General features: G+C 35.9%; 1 protein-coding gene across 1 annotated transcript in view; it reads left to right on the top strand.

The window, feature by feature from the left end:
* The window catches only part of TRHDE (thyrotropin releasing hormone degrading enzyme), a gene marked incomplete at its 5' end in the record, with an annotated part of 390,730 nt that overhangs the window by 275,870 nt on the left and 95,707 nt on the right, over positions 1-19,153 (top strand). Inside the window, one exon of the mRNA XM_081249500.1 lies at positions 6,398-6,463. Coding sequence (XP_081105626.1) covers positions 6,398-6,463 — 66 coding nt within the window. The remainder of the gene's footprint in view (positions 1-6,397; positions 6,464-19,153) is intronic.

The raw sequence follows: 19,153 nt of genomic DNA, 5'->3' as shown, positions 1-19,153 counted from the left end.
ACTAGGTTCATCAGTACTGTTTTTTGTGTTTTTTTTAGATTCCATATATGTGTGTTAACATATGGTATTTGTTTTTCTCCTTCTGACTTACTTCACTCTGTGTGACAGACTCTAGGTCCATCAACCTCATTACAAATAATTTCGTTCTAAAGGACTTCTAGAGAAGACTAAGAAGGAAAAGGTTTTATTTGGGTGTGTGTGTTACTTAATATTAGAGTATACTCAGTACCAACTTATTCCAGTGACCTATCATCCAACAATTTATACTTGTTTGTATTTCAGCATTTAAAGTCGCCCTATTGGGTTAGGTCTTCTGAGAAGGAAACACAATGGTGTGAGATATTTACTTGGGAAAAGAGCCAGAGAAGGAAGCGAGAGCTCCTTGAGACCACACTGCAGCTCACAGCCTGTGCAAGGAGAGAGGGAAGGGAGAAAGTCATAGGCTTGGAGTGAACTGAGGGAAGTGCAGCCTTCATGGTGGCAAATGCAAAGGAGCAATAGTAGGAAATCTAAGCAGTGCCTTTTCACAGCTGCCACATCCATGCACAGCATCTGATAAAAATATCACTATTTTCAACTTTGCTAGCCCTTTGTTCCTACTGAGCCTGCCTGAACGAGCTTTATGTCTCCTAGTCCATCAACATGTTCTATTCTGCTAGCCAGTTTATGTCTTCTATTCATCCTCAATCCTGGGCATATTGATCAGCTATTTCAACTAGGTCCCTTCCATTAGGTTTCCCTTTGTCCTCTTCTGGGAACACCTATTGATTCTAAGCTCTGAGTAAGTCTAAGAATTTCTTTTCTTTTTCCAAGTTCTTACTATACCCAGTGTTTCTGAAGAGTATCATGTAACTATTTTGATTTGGGATCACAAGAAAGTCATCCAAATTGGTTAAGATTACTGATTTTGGAGTTGCACATGACTGGGTTTCTAATCCTGGCTTCCCTGCTCACTACCTGTGTTAATTTGGTCAAGTTACACACATCCATTCAAGTCTCAATTTTATGAAGTGACAAATAAGGATAGTAGCATTTTCCTTACAATATAGTGAATTTGGCACATAACAGTTGCTTAATGAATGACAACTATGTCATTAATAACTTAAACTAGGACTTAGGACTTTTCTGCACATTTCTACATGTTTTGGACTCCTTTTTACCTTCTCACTGGAGTTAATTCAAACCTAGTTCTACTCTTTCAGATCACATAATCTTGGGGCCACATCTCCTACATTACTGAAAAGTGACAGGCCATCTCTCATTCAGTAGTTGTTGAGAACCTGCTATGTACCAGAAAGTTTTTTGCAGTGAATCTACAGTGGTGAGTCACACAGACCAAGTCTCCACCTCGATGAAGCTTACAGTCTATTTCGTCAACTTCATTGTTTTATACTTCAAAAAATTTAACTTATTTTTTACTTCCGTTTTCTGTCTTAGGCCTGTCTCAGAGGAAATTTGTCTTTATCCTTTTCCAAGACTAACCCTAATTCTCTTCTTATTTGGCTATCCTAGAGTTTTGTTCTAGCAACCATCTCTCAATCTACTGTGTATCTAGTAGTACCTATCTCTAGTAGATTATCTTTTCTTTGCATGAAATTTTCTCCCACATTTTTAAGAACAAAAACACAAACAAACCTCATGTGAACATGCTTATCGCTTTCTCTTTTCTTCCTCTGTTTCCATTATTTTGCAATCTGGCTTTCACACCAAGTCTATTTAAATAGCTCTCTCTTAAACGTGACCTACTTTGGTCTTCTCTTAGCTATCTTATTTTTGTTAAAACTGAAGCACTTATTCTTAAAATATGTTTTCTTTGCCACACGTATACCCAGTTCTCCTTCTGTTTGTTTTTTCAATCACAGTGTGTCATCCTTTGCTCTTCATTTCAATTTTTTTCATTGATTTTCTCAACAGGTCTTCATTGAGTGCTTATTACAGGCACTCAAGTGCAAGTCATACAGAGTACATACTTTCTAAATTCTGTTTTCTATCTCCCTCACTAAAACCTCAGAACTCTTCTCTTGGCAATCTCACCCCCTACAAATCCTAATTTATGTCTTCAATCAAAACGTTCCAGTAATTTCATTCCTATGGTCACATTTTCCTTCTGTTCCTCTGGTCCCCTATTTTTCCTCAAACTCCACCTGTTTCTAATGAATGCTACCATATTCACCTAACACTTTCTTTTAAATTCCAAATGTCTGCTAATATCATCTTGTAGTCACTCAGGCTTTCAGATTTAAAATGGTTTTTGTTCTCTTGCTTAAACCTATCTCTGGTTTTTGTCCTCACTGCTACCATTTGCTCCTGGTTATTTTACTTCCTCCTTGGAGTGTTATAGATGAATCCTCACTTTTTTAACCACTTTTCCAAAAATTCTTCCTGACCCTCTAACAGAGTTCAAATGTCTTAGTCCTGGCATTCAATCTTCTCTAACAACTGCTTCAATCTTATATTCCATTGAATCTTCTATCACCTAGTTGTAAGCCCTTTGTCTTTCAGTATTACCTTAGCCACTTGTGCTTTTCCCTTTCACACCTGCGTGGCATCACACAAAGGCTGTTCCTCCCATACCATGCATGCTCTATGTTTACCTTTGCTCATGGAATCCCATCCATCCTTCAGAGTCCAACACAAGTGACACTTCTTTAGGTCCTCTTTACCCTTCATTCTCCCTCTCTTCTGAAACACTGTAGAATATTTTATTTCTTTTGTAATTCATCTTATACTACGTTGTATCTTCTCATCTCATTTAGGAGGGTTTGAGGTCCTTGAGGATAGAGACTTGTGGCATTCCTATTTATGCTTTATAGGATCCTGAGCACGCAGCCTTCCTCTGTCAGCATATGTTAAAAGAAAAAAGTAGTGGAGAAGATCTTCCTCTCTTCAAAGTGATTACCTATCACTGAAGTACAAAGATAAGATAAAGTAATAAACTGTCTATCCTGGCTGAGTAGTCTTCTAGAATGGCAAATACAATAATTGCTATGTGTGCAACTAATTTCTCTTCCTCTCTCATCCAGGTATTGTGTTAAGGAGAAGCTTCCTCAGCCAGAAAGAGGGATCAGGGGTACCAAGTCATAAGGACACAGTCCTTTCTCCGGAGATGTTTACTGTCTTTGAGACTGACATGCATGCAAATGATTTCATGTAAAATAAAAGAAATTTTAGCTACGAACTTATATGAAAAAGATACTACAAATACAAAAATTACTAAATGACTAATGGGTTTATAATCATACTCTTGTAGAATATTCTTTATGAAACCTTAAAAAAATCAGGTAGTGGGACTTTCCTGGTGGTCCGGTGGGTAAGACTCCGCACTCCCAATACAGGGGGCCTGGATTTGAACCCAGTCAGGGAACTGGATCCCACATTTATGCCGCAACTAAGAGTGTGCATGCTGCAACTAAGACCAGGCACAGCCTAAATAAATAAATAAATAAATACCAAAAAAATTTTTTTAAAAAATCAGGTAGTGGTTTCCATCCGAATATCTCTCGGAACTTTAGTATAGCAAATATAGTGATAAGTTTTCTTGATTAAGTTTCAGAATTATACAAATCTTGCAGAAATAGTATATTTATTGCCCATAAAGCTATTTAGGCTGTGTAACATCCAGTTTGCTTGACTGTGGCTAGAATTTTGAGTCACAAGTGAGTATAAATTACAATGTTGTAAATTATGTTTACTTTGGTGAAAAAATATTTTAAAGACACAATGAAAGGGGATTCATTGTTTTCTTTTGTGAACAAAGGTTTACAATGAGTTTTGCCTGCATTAAGAGGTACAATCTTTGTTATAACCTGTATATAGTAGGTACTTAGTATGTGTTGGCTGCATGATAACACTTGGAGAGCCCATCTGCCTATGAAGTTCTATGAAATAGAGATTTTTAAAATTGAGCTTTGGAAAGAAAAGGCTAGTTAAATATAGAAGAACGCATGCATACTACTCTGGAGAACTTAAAATGTTCAAATTGGCAAGACAGACATATTTTTGAAAAGTTAATTAAATTATACAATATAATAATAATAGGGAGTTCAGTAATATTCTATAACTTTTAAATGTTGATTATATTTCCAGATTTTCTTTCCTGTTAGTACTCTGCTACAGCTCAGCCTAGACAGGAAAATGGGTATATTCCTTTTTTTAAATTAATTAATTAATTAATTAATTAATTAATTAATTAATTAATTTATGGCTGCATTGGGTCTCCATTGCTGCGTGTGGGCTTTTCTCTAGTTGTGGCGAGCAGGGTCTACTCTTCTTGTGGTGCGCTGGCTTCTCTTGTTGTGGAGCACAGGCTCTAGGTGCATGGGCTTCAGTAGTTATGGCTCGAAGGCTCTAGAGTGCAGGCTCAGTGATTGTGGTGATTGTGGTGCACGGGCTTAGTTGCTCCCCGGCATGTGGGATCCTCCCGGACCAGGGTTCGAACCTGTGTTCCCTGCACTGACGGGTGGATTCTCAACGACTGTGTCACCAGGGAAGCCCGGCACATTCCTTATGGTTAGGAAGACCTCTTTTGCCACTAGCCCATGCTAAATTGATAGTTTTTACAGCCCGACAAGAGACCAAGTCTTTATTGCCTAGAGGGAAGCACTTAAATCATCTGAAGATGGCTATTCTGTACTGAAGGAAAGTTTGAGTTGGCTACTCGAGATTCTGCCTCATGCCCCAGGTGGCAAGGGTTAGTTTTTCTGCGGAACTGACAGTTTCCACCCTCAGGGTGGGTAGATTAGATTGGGAAATATATAGGAGGGGAGCTTGTCAAGGAAATTCAAGGAGCAGAGTTGATAAGTTCTAAAGGGAATTCTAACCTGGTCCCCAGATTGAATCATAAATGCTTATATTTTATGGATTTATGCAAGTGTGCAGAAGATGCAGACTAAGAAGCAAAAGAAAGCAAAGAGAAGATATACCAGAAGAGGCATACAACTCTATGGCTTGTCCAGTTCATCATTTGTTGAGTTATGAATAAAATACCAGTTTTGAGAGCAACTGTGGTGATGACGGAAAGTTTTTGAGACATTTCTTTAATGGTGATTCATGGAGCCTGAGTACTGTACTGCATTAAAAATTTGGAATTACAGGAAACAATTCTGGTAACAAACAATGGAAATTCATTCTTACATCTCTGTACTGGCTGCTGCAGTCCAGCCCCAGGCAGGATGAGTTTATATGTGGTTCTTATGATTCTCTTATAAAAAAGAGACACCTGGTAAGAAATTAGTTATTGATGGGTATGAATTTGTAATGAGTATGAAGTGGGAAATGTAGTCATAAAGGGATTTATTTCCCTTAAAACCAGGCTATCATTTATATTTAAACTTTTGCTGCTTATAATTCACTGCTTCATACAATTTGGTGCAGATTGAAATATCTCCTTGAAGGCTTATTTATATTTTACATACAGATTTGTGATCATCCGGGCTTAGCCATCATTTCTTGGAATGTTTCATATTGATTTCATGTCAGCCTTTTTGCACTGATATTGCTCTACAATAAAATAACTGTTCTCAAAGTGAGATAGACTCTTAAATTAGTATTTTCTTCTATTACTCTAAATATTTATATCAGCCACGTAAGTGTTCTACTTGTATATGGATTTATAGAAGACTCTAAAAGGAAAAAAAAAACAGGAAATAAAAATCATTAGCTTGATATAATACTGACAGCTAATATTTCTATCATGGTTACTGTTTTTCAAACCCAGCTTGAACTACTTACATACAGTAATATATTTAAATTTCAGAACAACCATAGTAAATTGGGACTATTATTGCCTACACTTTACAAGTGAGAAAAGTGAGGAACAGAGGGGTTAAATACTTCTCCTGGGTAAGCATGGAGGGTAATGCCAGAGCCAGGATTTGAACCCAAGCAGTCCGACTGCTTGGCACTCCTACTGTCCACTTCTTTGGCTAAATTATTCTTGATTGAACCAGGGGTAGGGTATGTAGCTGTGTTACTTCAAAGCTATGTTTTAACATGATTATTTATTAACATGGTTGTCCCTCCCTTACTAGATTATGAACTTGTGAGTACATGAACCATGTTTTATTAACTTTGTCATATACAATGCTCAATAAAATATTTATTATTCCTGAATTACAGCTTATTATTGCTCTGAGAGATTTTATCCAAGAGACTTCTATTTTGAAGTCATTGGCTTTATATCCACAAAAGTTTTAGATCCACAAAACAAAAAATGCAATTGTTACCTCTAAGTGAATTATTTCATTCATAATTCTCTTATTTCTTAACTATTTTAAAGAATAAAATAGCATGAATGAATGAAGCAAATTATTTTTTATGGGTATGGAATAATTTTAGAATCATGTGACTTGGTTGAAATGTTTTTTTCTTTCTTTTAAAAAAATACTCTTTCTTACAGGGTGCTGCTTTAATTAGAATGCTGGCTAATTTTATGGGCCATTCAATATTTCAGAGGGGTTTGCAAGTAAGTAAAATGCTTTCTATTTTCTCTTACACTTTTCCTTGTTCCTGCATTTATTTTTTTTCCAAATATATTTATTTATGGCTGCTTTGGGTTTTCGTTGCTGCGCATGGGCTTTCAGGGGCCACTCCTTGCTGTGGTGTGAGGGCTTCTCTTGCTGTGGAGCACGGGCTCTAGGCACGCGGGCTTCAGTAATTGTGGCGCACAGGCTTAGTTGGTCCGTGGCATGTGGGATCTTCCCAGACCAGGTCTCAAACCCGTGTCCCCAGCATTGGCAGGCGGATTCCCAACCAGTGTGCCATCAGGCACATGTATTTATTTTAAAGATATTTCACAGTTTGGGAAATTGTTAATAAAAAAATGCTGAATTTGATGGAAAACTTTAAGATGAATAAGGTAAGCAGTGTCTTTCCACATGACAAATCAAAGTGGTAGACAAAATTCCATACCAACCCACAAAACTCCAACCATTATACCATTTAGAATCTCTTTAATATGCATTTTAAAACTGAAGTAATTTTCAAATATATTAGATCCTAAGTATTCTATACAATATTTTATGAAAGTCTGATTCCTTTTTCTTCCATTTAAAAGTTCATATAAAGTGAAAACGTTATGTTAGCCTTCTTAGAATTATGTACTTGAGAAATTTTTAACGCTTTTTTTTCAGATATGTGCCTTTTATGTTGTTTGCTGTTTTAATGTTGACATACGTAGATTGTTATTTTTTTCCAAATATAGTTAAATGTTTTTTAAATTAGAAAATGCACTGTTTTAAATAAAGGGGGAAAAAAGAAACAGTTTTATTATAATACATATATAGTATGATGTATGGAATCTGGGAGTAGATTCTTAGAAAAGGAGGATTCTTAAATTCTTGAAGGCAAATAAAGAGAAATAGAACTTTTATTCCATTGAATCTGTTGGAGTAAATGATGTTCCTAGCAGCTGTGATTGATGAATTATTTATGATGCATTCTACTTAGAAGTGTCCTTTAAAGTAAATTGATGTTCACCTGAAATACAATTATGCTAAGACAGAGAGAGCAATCAATCTTAGCTGTTCTTAGTAAGCTTTTCATTCTGAAATTTAAATAAACTACATATGGGATCAGGTCATATTTTAGTAGTGTAATTCTATCTTTACCCAAAATAAACCAAAAGATAAAATACAAAGCAAGAGTTAAATATGTTATGACAAAGCTATAAATACGTTAACACAACAGAGAAAAAATATATAAATTTCTTGAAGAATAATTTCCCTTAGAAAGTTTTTTACTGAATTGTCCCAGCACGGGTTGAAATTTACTTTAAAATCAGCTCTTCCCATTAGGGACACCTTCAGAATAGCTGAATTCCATTGAACCTGTTTGCGGGTGCTAAAGTCTCTATTCTGATCACATAGTTAGGAAAACCTTTTTTCTCCAGGTGTGCCCTCCATGAATATCAACTGCCTGGAGAAACGTCCTTCCTTATCCCCACTCCTTTGTTTTTCCCACTGAAGTTGTAGCAGACAGTACAGTTCCAGAAAATATCTAAGCTTTCATAAGGGCTACACAAGTTGATGTGAAATCATTTTCTGTATACAATTTTTATTGTTTTCTTTTCTCACTTGTGTGTATAGATTTGCTTGGCAGATTGAATAACTATAGTTATGTTATCTGGAAAGGATTGTTGTTTTGCAACATTTTTCTTTATCTTGTCACAATTTCTATAGTATGCAAAATACATCAATATTTAATTCACCCTTTTCTACTGACCCAGTCTGTTCAGTTTTATCTGAAACAGTTAGACTATACCCTCTGACTCCCATTATATTAAATTTTCATTTGAAGCTTGTTTTAATGTGTGCACCTTTATGCTCTGATACTTGATTTGGTTAATTTTCAACTGTGGGACTCTGTGTTTGTCAACATTGCATTTCATTTGCCTTGTGACATCTCATTGATCAGATAGATCTTTATCCTTCGGTACTTCCCTTGCAGCTTTATTTATATTCATCACTCAAACTGATTTAGTGTATCATCAGCAGTTTGGATTAGTTTACAGTAGATCCCTACGTCTAAGTGATAAATTATCATCTCTTGTGCATGAAGATGTATGGAATACAGTTTGGAAATGACCTCCTGAACAGACACTTCATGTCATGGTACTAAGTGGTCACAGAGTTGATATTAATATATTTCCCATCCACAAGGCTCTGGGGAGTCTTGGTTTACATGTTGTTGAAAGAGCTAATCTGGACTGTCAGCACTTACCTCTGCTGGAAAATCTATTAATTGCCTTTACATTAACCATGGATATTTCTATGTTGACAAATGGAAGTTTATATTTGCAGACAGAGCCAGGGTTAGATTTATAGGTGTCGGCATCCCAAGTTGCAGACAGTATATTTTTCATATGTTTTCCCCTCCCTCCCTCCCTCTTCCTCTCTTCCTTCCTCCCTCTCTTCCTTTCTTCTTTCTTCCTTCCTCCATCTTTCCTTTCCTTTTTTTTTCTTTTTGTTTTAGTACTTGGACCTTAGCCCTGATGTTTCACACAGGGACAATAGTATAATGGTGGTTTCTTCTAAAACTTGTGTTCTCTTGTATTTTTTAAATCCTAATTAACCATCTTAAGCTCTTTTGGAAACAAAGCAAACATTTTTTACAACCACAAATATATAAAATATGATATATTTACACGATATAAATTTAAAATATAATATAAATAAATATATGATATATCATAATAAGTATACATAGATATAAAATAAACTATAAATATATTTGTATATTAAACATGATAATAATATAGAAAGATGGGTCCGTTCACATGTTTATATTTAACTTAGCAAGTATTTGAGTATGGATTCAACTACATTTTTCTAACTTTTGTAATATTTTGTATTGGACAACATATTTCAGGTTTCAACTTACACGTATATCCTTCAGTAGGAAGGGACTCCTAGTACCCATAAATCTATTCGATCAGCTATCAGAAAGTCTGGTGGTAAACACTTTTATAGTGAATAATCACAACTTTCCTTGGTCTGATCTTCTTGATTTTTTGGTCTACTTCCCTTATCTCTTGAATTTTGTCTGATGCTTAAATGGTTCAGTCTTGCATAATTTTTAAAATAAGTTGCCTCAAAACTTCTTACAGTATGTAATAGATAGAACATACATTCTATCTATTTAGAATGTAATAGACAGTATATACAGTCATAAAAAATTAGTCCTGACTACCATTAATGTCAGCTTCCGTTTTGTTTTGATGTTTAAATTGAAAGCGGAACACAGCAAACGAAGCTTAAACCCTTGTTGGATCATGTATGCCACTCGTAAATAATACTTTTTTTTTTTTTTTTTTCTTTTTGCGGTATGCGGGCCTCTCACTCTTGTGGCCTCTCCCGTTGCGGAGCACAGGCTCCGGATGCGCAGGCCCAGCGGCCATGGCTCACGGGCCCAGCCGCTCCGCGGCAAATGGGATCCTCCCAGACCGGGGCACGAACCCGTATCCCCTGCATCGGCAGGCGGACTCTCAACCACTGCGCCACCAGGGAGGCCCAATAATACATTTTTTAAAGCATAGAAATATTTGTATTTTTGCAAACTCTGTATAGCTATTGCTCTTCCATAATCGATTTCCCAAATCAATAGCTGGCATATTTGGGGACACAAGAGGCAATGGAATAAGTAGAGAGAAACAATTCTTATTCCTGTTTCTAATTAATGATGGGCTTTCTGCTAGTAACTAAACCTTTCGTGGCCTCTGACTTTATAGTTACAAAATGCAAGAGTAGAATTAAATGCTCTCTCAGTTTTTTTCTTTCAAATTCTCTGCATCTAAGACATTTAATGCATTTTACTAGCTAGACAATTTGGGTTTGATACTTTAATTTAGGACAGCTATTTCAATTTGATGGGAAAATTTGTTAACTAGATGTGCAAAAGTGTCCTTGAATCTTCAGTTAATCATCTGAGTATTAAGACTATTTGGCTTTGACCCTGTTGGGAGGGTTAGTGGAGTGAAAGTCAGGAAAGCCACCGCTAGATTTCAGAAAATCAAGAAATCTTGGTGTCACAGAGAAACAACACCCATACACTCAGTGTAGCTCTAGTCAGGTTTTGGGAGGGAGTGAACTTAGATGTGGTTGTTCAATTCACCGTCGTAATCCAGAAGTCCTTGAATCACTTTCTTCAGTTGGCTTTGGTGGCACTGTGTTCTGTGTGTCATCTTAGTTCACCTCATGCTCAAACCCTATTACTGTAAGAATTGCTGAATCTTTCTGAAATTCTCACATTTTTAATTTCCTAGGCTTCTTATTGTTTAAGTACATATATATTAATTTTCACCCATATGTAGCAATGTATATGTGTATAGATCCACTAAATTAGGATCTACTCCTTTTACCTTGTTTTTATAATTTAAGCTTCCACAGCTCAAATCCTTGTTCTTACATAAGTATTCTAGGCTTCTTTTTAAAGTAAATAATTCAGATAAGGATTCTTTTAGATAGAATTGTTTCACATGAATTTAACCTTTCTTAATTCATTTTTACTTGTTTTAATCCCCCTAGTAACATTTTTTAAATTTTTCTTTGAGTTTTTTGGAAATAAAAGAATAAAGCTATAATTTTGAAATCCTCAGATAACATTGATTGGCTCAGTAGCTATTAAAAAATAATTAGTACATAACTACTGCTTTTTCTTTTCAAACAAAACAATATTGTTTTAATGATCTACAGTACCATTCTTCATGTTGTTATGAGGCAATACCAGGGAACTGAAATTATGAAGAAAGATCATTGCTAAACTTGATATAAACTCACTCTGAAATCCATGTCAGAAAGTGAGTCACCCTCCTGCTTATCTAATGAGGGTAATTCAATATCATTTAAAATATGGTTGAATAAAGAAAGATTTCTCTTGATTAGTATTTAACTGCTCTTTTCCATAAGGTAACCTACAAAAAGATGTTTGCCTCCAATTATCAGGGTTGAAATTGCTTATGCAAATCAATGTAAGGCAATGAGGTGTGGATAGAAAGCAAAAGGGAAATATCATTATTATTGGTTTGTGCTCATAAAATTCTGATAGCCTGAAGGTAATGACAGCACAAAGCTATAGGGATTATTAGTAGCAACAACATACTAAATAACTTGTGTTCCAGTGAGAAGTTATATGTTAACATATGTACACAGGATTTTTATTTGAAAACTGCAAGCTTATGTTTGTGAAAGAGTGTTTGCTCCCTTGCATGTAGGTTTTTAGATAAATGAAAAGTCAGAAAATAACAGAGGAACAGAGACCATGTGTCAAAGTTAATTTCCTTTCTGAAGAGATATTATTGGCTTTTATCCAGATAGTAGCTGAATCATGCTTAATCTAAAATTAAATGACCATAGATAGGTTTTGTTCAATTTCTCCGTGTTTCACTTAAATCACTGTGCAGTTTTAGGTATGGTATAGGTAGAAAGGTTAACTCATCATAATAATTTTTTGTGATCAGTCAATACCATGTGATTATAATACTATCATTGATGAGGTTTAGTCATTGGATTTGACCTAATTAACATTTAACTTATTAAAGACCAACTACAAAGCTAAAATTAATGAGTATGCTATAGAGAAAAATATTAATTTTAAGGAAAGATTCCATGGATTTGAGAATCAAGAATATTATCTCTAACAAAAACTCAAGTACTTTAAAAAATTAAATAGCAATAGCTATTCATATTTCTCAATCAGAGAAAATAACTTCTATAACTCAATTTCAATGAATTTGCTTGTATACAGCTACTGACTGAATCCTTATCATTTTGCCTCTGAATTAAATGTTGTTAGTTGACTACTGTGACTGTATAGCATTAACTAAAAAGCCTTCATTAGTAATGACATATATCTCTATTTGTTCATCCCACAAGCATTGACCCGGTTTAATGGGAGGTTTTAGAAACTTATTCTTACTGGTTTTCTTTTGCCTGTTCGTTAAGAGCTCAAGATATGTTATTCATTTTAACTCATAGGGTTGATACTATAAAATGATGTTTTTGATACCTTTAAAATGTATTTGTGAAATGATTTGACACATTTGGCTAATGGGTGATATATTCGTATATTAGTATGCGTGTAAATGCATACACATCAGTGAATTGTACACACTGGGGTATGTATACCTATCTGCAAACACCCTCTCCCCTTGTAAATGTTACCATTTGGTTAGATTGCTAGTTCAGAGGTACAATAAACTTGCCTTAGAGGCATTTTTCTCTAATCTACTTAGCTCTTGCATCAGCAGTTTTCTTTCGTTTCCTTTTTTAATTTATTTTTTCTCTTATTTTATGTTCTCTTTTCAGAATGTTCATGTAATAGCCTAGAAGTATATATTTGGCAATGTTGAAAGTTTTGATGCTAAAGAAACCTTCTAGGTTGGGAAGTTTTTTTTTTTTCTTTTTTACTCACATTTTCATAATTGCTTGGTGGTTTTAGTATAGAGTCTAATACTAGTATTATGGCATAGATGTACATAATATTTTTAGCTTTTTCCTTGTTGGCAAACATTTAGATTGCTTTCCAATTTTTGTTAAATAAACAACACTGTAACAATTTTTAAATTATAGATTTTCCCATTATATTTTGATTGCCTTTTCATCTACATTTCTCAAAGCATATTATCAATTTTTCTTCTGAAATATTAAGCCAATATATAATGGTAGAAATAAAGTTTGAAGTTCTCTTTTTACAATACACTAAGCAAACAACATTGTGTCTTATTTTCAAAATAAATTTCTTACTAATTTAATAAGTAAAATATTGCTATTTCAGTGTATATATTTTTATCACAATTGAGGTTGAAAACTTTTCATATATTCTCTTGCATTTCACTCTTATCACTTGCTTTTTTATGACATATTTATCCATGTGTTTATCTGTTTAAAAAACTGAAGTTCTACTTTTTTATAACATAACTATTTATAAATATTCAACAGTTATAAAAATAATGAACCATAACATTTATACAACTTCTTTTCCCTATCATATCTAAATGTCAAAATTTTTGTTCTGAAAAACCATATGTTATAAATTAGTGGCTTAAGAGGTGTAAGCCTAAGATAAGATAGATATCTATCTTAGCCTAGATAGATATCTATCTATCTTACAAAAGGTTCAAATGTATTCAAAATTCCATGTTGATCTACCTCTGTGTTTCTGTCTATGGAAGAGAAGGCTCTGTGTTAGTATGACACACAAAGAAATGGGGATATCCATTTGTCATCCTGCATCTCATTTCCTTTTGCAATCAGTCTCTCGTATTCATCTTTTCTCTTCTGCTCAAGGTCTCTCTCTATGATTATGTTACAGATCATTTTTCCCCTCTTAAGAGCAATAACTCATTTTAGTGTTAAAAACTTTTCTTAGTGCTTTGTGCTAATAAACCAAAATTGTGATTTCTCTTGCTGTATCAGCTCTCTTTAGTTTTATATCCACGTTGTTCACCCATCAGATATGTTCAGTTACTCATTTATTCCACACGTATTTATTACATAGCCGCTCAATGTTAGACACTATGATAAATAACAAGCATTCAGGGCATGCTACACACAGCAGATATGCCTCCTGATCTCATGAATCATATCACTGGATAAGATTGATGCTAAAAAGGAAAAGAGCAAATACGGGCCTATTTACTAAGTGTGCTAAATGCTAGGCAGGAAAAAAATCGGACGTTGTATGATAACATATGGGTGGGTGGGTCAGGTAACTTTAGGTTAGGTGTTTAGAAACTCCTCCTTGGGAAGAATGCATGTGTCTTCAGTTCTGAAGGGTGAGAAAGAGGTGGGGGTCCGGGGAGATCATTCCAGAAAGATGGAAGGGCTTGTGCAAAGGGCTGAGGGAAGGAACTAAGCATTTTCAAGGAAAATAAAGAAACTAATGTAGACGAGCAGCGTTAGTAGGGGCAAGAGATGAGGGGGGAGATGAGGGCAGGAGCTAATTGTGGGATGCCAAAGTGCACTGTGCTTAAGAGGGTTGGGTTTTATTCTGAGTGCAGTGGGAGGCTATTCAACAGTTTTAAAGCTGGGATGTAGCGTGGCTCTATTTATATTTAAAATAGTTATCTGACTAATTGTAATAATACATTGGGATTGGAGCAATCAGCGTACCAAGAGAGGAGGAATCAGGTAATAAAATTAGGAAGATATTTTAATATTCGGGTGAGAGATGACAGAGGCTTAAATAGTTAGTAGATGTACAGAGACATGGATGGATTCAAAATGTTTTTTGAAGGGAGAATGAAATGGACCTTGGTATAGATTGGGTGAAGAGTGTGGTAGTTGAGAGATGAGGAAGAAAAAGTACCTAGGAATGATTCTGAAGTTTCTGGGTGGAAGGCCTGAGACCAAGCCCTGAAGGGCTGTAGCAGTTGGAGGTTGAAGGAAGAGGAGGGGGCTGGTAAAAGAGACTGAGGTGGAATAAATAGTCAGAGAAGCAGGCAGAACACCAAGGGTATGGTGTTACTCGTGTCAAGAAAAAAGCCTATTATTTCAATAAAAAGAAAGTGATCAAGGAGGTTAAATGCAGCCAAGGGATAGAGCAGAATAAAGACTAAAAAGTGTTCCTTTTGGCAGTTTGCAACTTAATGACTTCAGTGGAATGGGTTAAAGAGTGTCATACCGAGTAAAGTAAATCAGAAAGAGAAAAACAAATGTATATTAACGCATATATGTGGAATCTAGAAAAATGGTATAGATGATCTTATTTGCAAAGCAGAAATAGAGACATAGACGTAGAGAACAAATGTATGGATACCAAGGGGGAAGAGGGAGTCCGGAGGAATTAGGAGACTGGGATTGACACATATACACTGTTGATACTATGTATAAAATAGATAACTAATGAGAACATAATGTATAGCTCAGGGAACTCTACTTGATGTCCTGTGGGGACCTAAATGGGAAGGAAATCCAAAAAGGAGGGGGTATATGTATATGTATAGCTGATTCATTTTGCTGTACAGTAGAAACTAACACACATTGCAAAGCAACTATACCCCAATAAAAATTAATCTAAAAAAAATAAGAGTGGATGGGAAATACCTAAGTAGCGATAGTGTATGTAGGATAAAATTTTTAAAATTTTCCAAGGAAGGAGATCAGAAAAACAGGGTAGGTAGTTAGAGGAGGATACGGGCTAAGGAAAGTTTCTGTTTTGTTTTTTAAAGATGGGAGACGGTTGTACTCATTTTAGGCTGGTAGAGAAGGAGTCGGGACAGAAGAGTTTGATAATGTTGCAGAAGAAAGAGACAACTGGGATTTTGGTTCTTGAGACAGTAAAAAGACTGGTCTTTGATAGGAGAGACCCTTCCAGTAAATTTGGAAACTGGAAAATAAAGGAGTTCATTTTCTGATGAATTCTTTTTTTTTTTTAATTAATTAATTAATTATTTATGCCACACTTTGAGGTTTGTGGGATCTTAGTTCCCTTACCAGGGATCAAACCTGAGGTCACAGCAGTGAAAACACCAAATCCTAACCACTGGACCACCAGGGAATTCCAAATTCTGTGTTTTTAGTGTATCTGAGGCAAGGTCAATAGCTGAAAGTGAGGTAATGCTGCCCAATAGACAGATTTGAATATTGAGGATTGGGAAGAATAGGAAGGCATGGCTGCCTGGTTTTATTGAGTGCCTATTTGAGTTTGGTGCTTATGAAATTTATAAGAAAGCACAGGGGCTTTCCTGGTGGTGCAGTGGTTAAGAATCTGCCTGCCAATGCAGGGGACACGGGTTCGAGCCCTGGTCCCGGAAGATCCCACATGCCGCAGAGCAACTAAGCCCGTGCGCCACAACTACTGAGCCTGTGCTCTACAGCCCTCGAGCCACAGCTACTGAAGCCCGTGCGCCTAGAGCCCATGCTCTGCAACAAGAGAAGCCACCGCAATGAGAAGCCCATGCCCTGCAACGAAGAGTAGCCTCAGCTCGCCACAACTAGAGAATGCCTGTGGGCAGCAACGAAGACCCAACGCAGCCAAAAACAAACAAACAAACAAACAAATAAATACGGTGAACCAGTTTTTATTTAACAAAAAAAGAAAACACAACTGCTCAATTGCCTTATTTTTTCCTGTGATGCTCAGCTGTATGGGTACAGGTTTGAAGAAGGCAAATACTTGAATTTATCCAGGAATGGGATATTTGCCAACTAGTCTAATTGAAAAACAGAGCTGCAAAGGAGATGAGGCTGTTTGTTAGGAATTAAGATAAACTATGAAATAGAAGCTGGATAACCAGGGAAACAAAACCAGGAAGGATCTGATAGACAAATACCCGCCATTAGTAATGTTAACAGTAAATAACATATTAGTAAGTGTATATTATTTTAACACTGAATAAAAGAAATCCCTCATGCTTCTGAGCATATGGGAAATTTAATCTGTCCTTATGGAATTCCCCTTATGTCATGCCCATTCATAGGAGAATGTTCCAGGGAACTTTATCAGGCCAGAACGTACAGCGAAGAATGTCTGTTCTCATCCACACTGATAGCCAGTCATATTAGTTTCAGGAAAGAAGTGAGATAGTGCACGCTGCCCGAATGTTCGGTATGTATCTTGCCCAACCCTTGCCTTTCTGGTCACCTGGAGGTTAGTGTCTTTGCTGCTTTAGTGCTCCCTTAGGTATGGCTATTTTGTGCTGAGGAACCTAACTAGTGCCCCCATTTCATGGACCCCTCCCCCCATTAGTGGTCTTGTCACCTCAGTAGACCTCGGCGAAAAACAGTTCTAGACCTCACAGTCTCTTTCTTTCTCCACCCTTGGGTAAGGGAAGGTTTCTAAGCTTTTCTCAAGTCTAAAGAAGCTTTGATCTCAATTTTTTTTCTTGCAATTTTACTTTTTAAAAGTAAAAAAAAAAAATGTCCTCTGGGCACTTTCCTCCTACAAGTTAGTCCAGTTAATTTCCTTGGGCCTCTAGAACGTTTTGACTTCTCTTGGAGGTTAGGGTTGAAGAAGAAGATGTTGACTCTAGACTTTCTTCCCTTGAGCTTGATCTTAAAATAACTAACGTTTCTTGGGTTCTTTGTGTGGCAGGCTTTTACTTCCTGAGTGCTTTACTTGTTTTATGTCATTTTCTATGCACACTGTTCTCAAGTAAGTGCTGTATTATCTACTTTTTCCAGTTGGAGAAATTAAGGTTCAGAGAAAATAGATATCTTACCCAAGATCACATGGCTGGTAAGGATTGGCCTGAATTCTTAGTTTTTCTGAATATGCACACTACCTCTTTCTCAACTGAGTTTCATTGTCTTCTCAGCGAGTCACCAGCACCGGGGGCTGAGTGAGAGAACTCCCTGTACGTGGCCTGCAGTCAGTGGGTATCTTGATTTACAAAAGGCAGTATATTCTTACCGGCCAGGATATACTTTATCTGTTTTGTGAGCTTGCTGTGGTCCAAACCCTTTACCAGGGCATTCAGAAAAAGCAATTCACAAACTTCAGTTTTACCAATAGATTCATTTTATGTCTCAGTAATATTTCAAGCTAGCAGCAGAAGTGAGAGGTGGGGATATTTTAGTACCCCAGAACACCCCTATAGACTTAACATTCACGCTATTTTGCTGACAGGTGTAGGACCCTGTCAGGTTGTTCTGGGATGGAGTACAAATTCAACAGAGGCAATATTGCGCCTCTGGTGATGCTCCTGCATGTTGGGGCATTGATGGTATGATCTATAATTGCTAAATAAAAGATAGGCGAAAACAGAACTGAAGTGAGAATACGCCATTGTCTGTAATTTCAGGCAAACAGACAAAAAAAACTTTCATGGGCTAGCAGGTTGTTTTGATTTAAAATTTTCTGGCATATTTCACAGTCCTTTAAGAGAGTATACTGATTTTACAAAATTTACACTCATTAGGTGGAGTAATGGATTTTTAAAACATGTGAAATGCCCTTTTGTTCCTATGGAAATATCTGAATATTCCTATATCTAAGTAAGCAACTTCTGAAAGTAAATTTAAGTTAACCACACATTTAAAAAATCAAAATCAAAATGGCCTGCAAACAATGATATAACTGACTTTTCAACTGTTATCATCGTAGCTATTCAAACAACTTTCCTTCCTAAATTCCACCTCTTTTTTTATTGTATCCTGTGGTCAGAAACTGCTGTACCTCAGAATGTTTGGTAATGGTTTCTATTTTACTGGATTTCCTCCTTGGAAACTTGTTATAATTTAATAATAAAAATTTAATAATTATTTATTCCTTTTATCCTTGGTTCTTATCTAGTAGAATTAAAATGTAAACATTCTTTTATTTTGCATAGTGCTTTTTCAGTACTTGGCTACTTGTTTTTACTTAATTTCATAATCTCCAACCAGTATTCAGACATTAACAAAAGTAATATTTTGAACTATAGCCTAGCTTTCTTGTGTTTTTGTTGGTCATCTGTCACTGTCTTAGTCTTTTACTTCTGTTTCTCAAGGTCAGGGAATGTAGAAGCATCCTCTGAAATGCATGGCCAGGCTTCAAATGGGTTTTATCCAACCCTTGTGTGACATTGCTGTGATCTGGCAGCTTTTAACCTGCTTTTGTTGTTGTCTATGGATCCCTTTAAGATCACTTTACCCTAATAATGCCCACACTTAGAAATATTTAATTCTAGACCTTATGGGTCCCAATTTAAAAGCCTCTGCTCTAGAAGCTTTGTTTA

This window comes from Mesoplodon bidens (genome assembly GCF_964165515.1).
Source record: "Mesoplodon bidens genome assembly, chromosome: 11".
Taxonomy (NCBI): Eukaryota; Metazoa; Chordata; class Mammalia; order Artiodactyla; family Ziphiidae; genus Mesoplodon; species Mesoplodon bidens.
The sequence above is the reverse complement of the archived record's forward strand: the minus strand, read 5'-3'. Positions and strand labels throughout refer to the sequence as shown.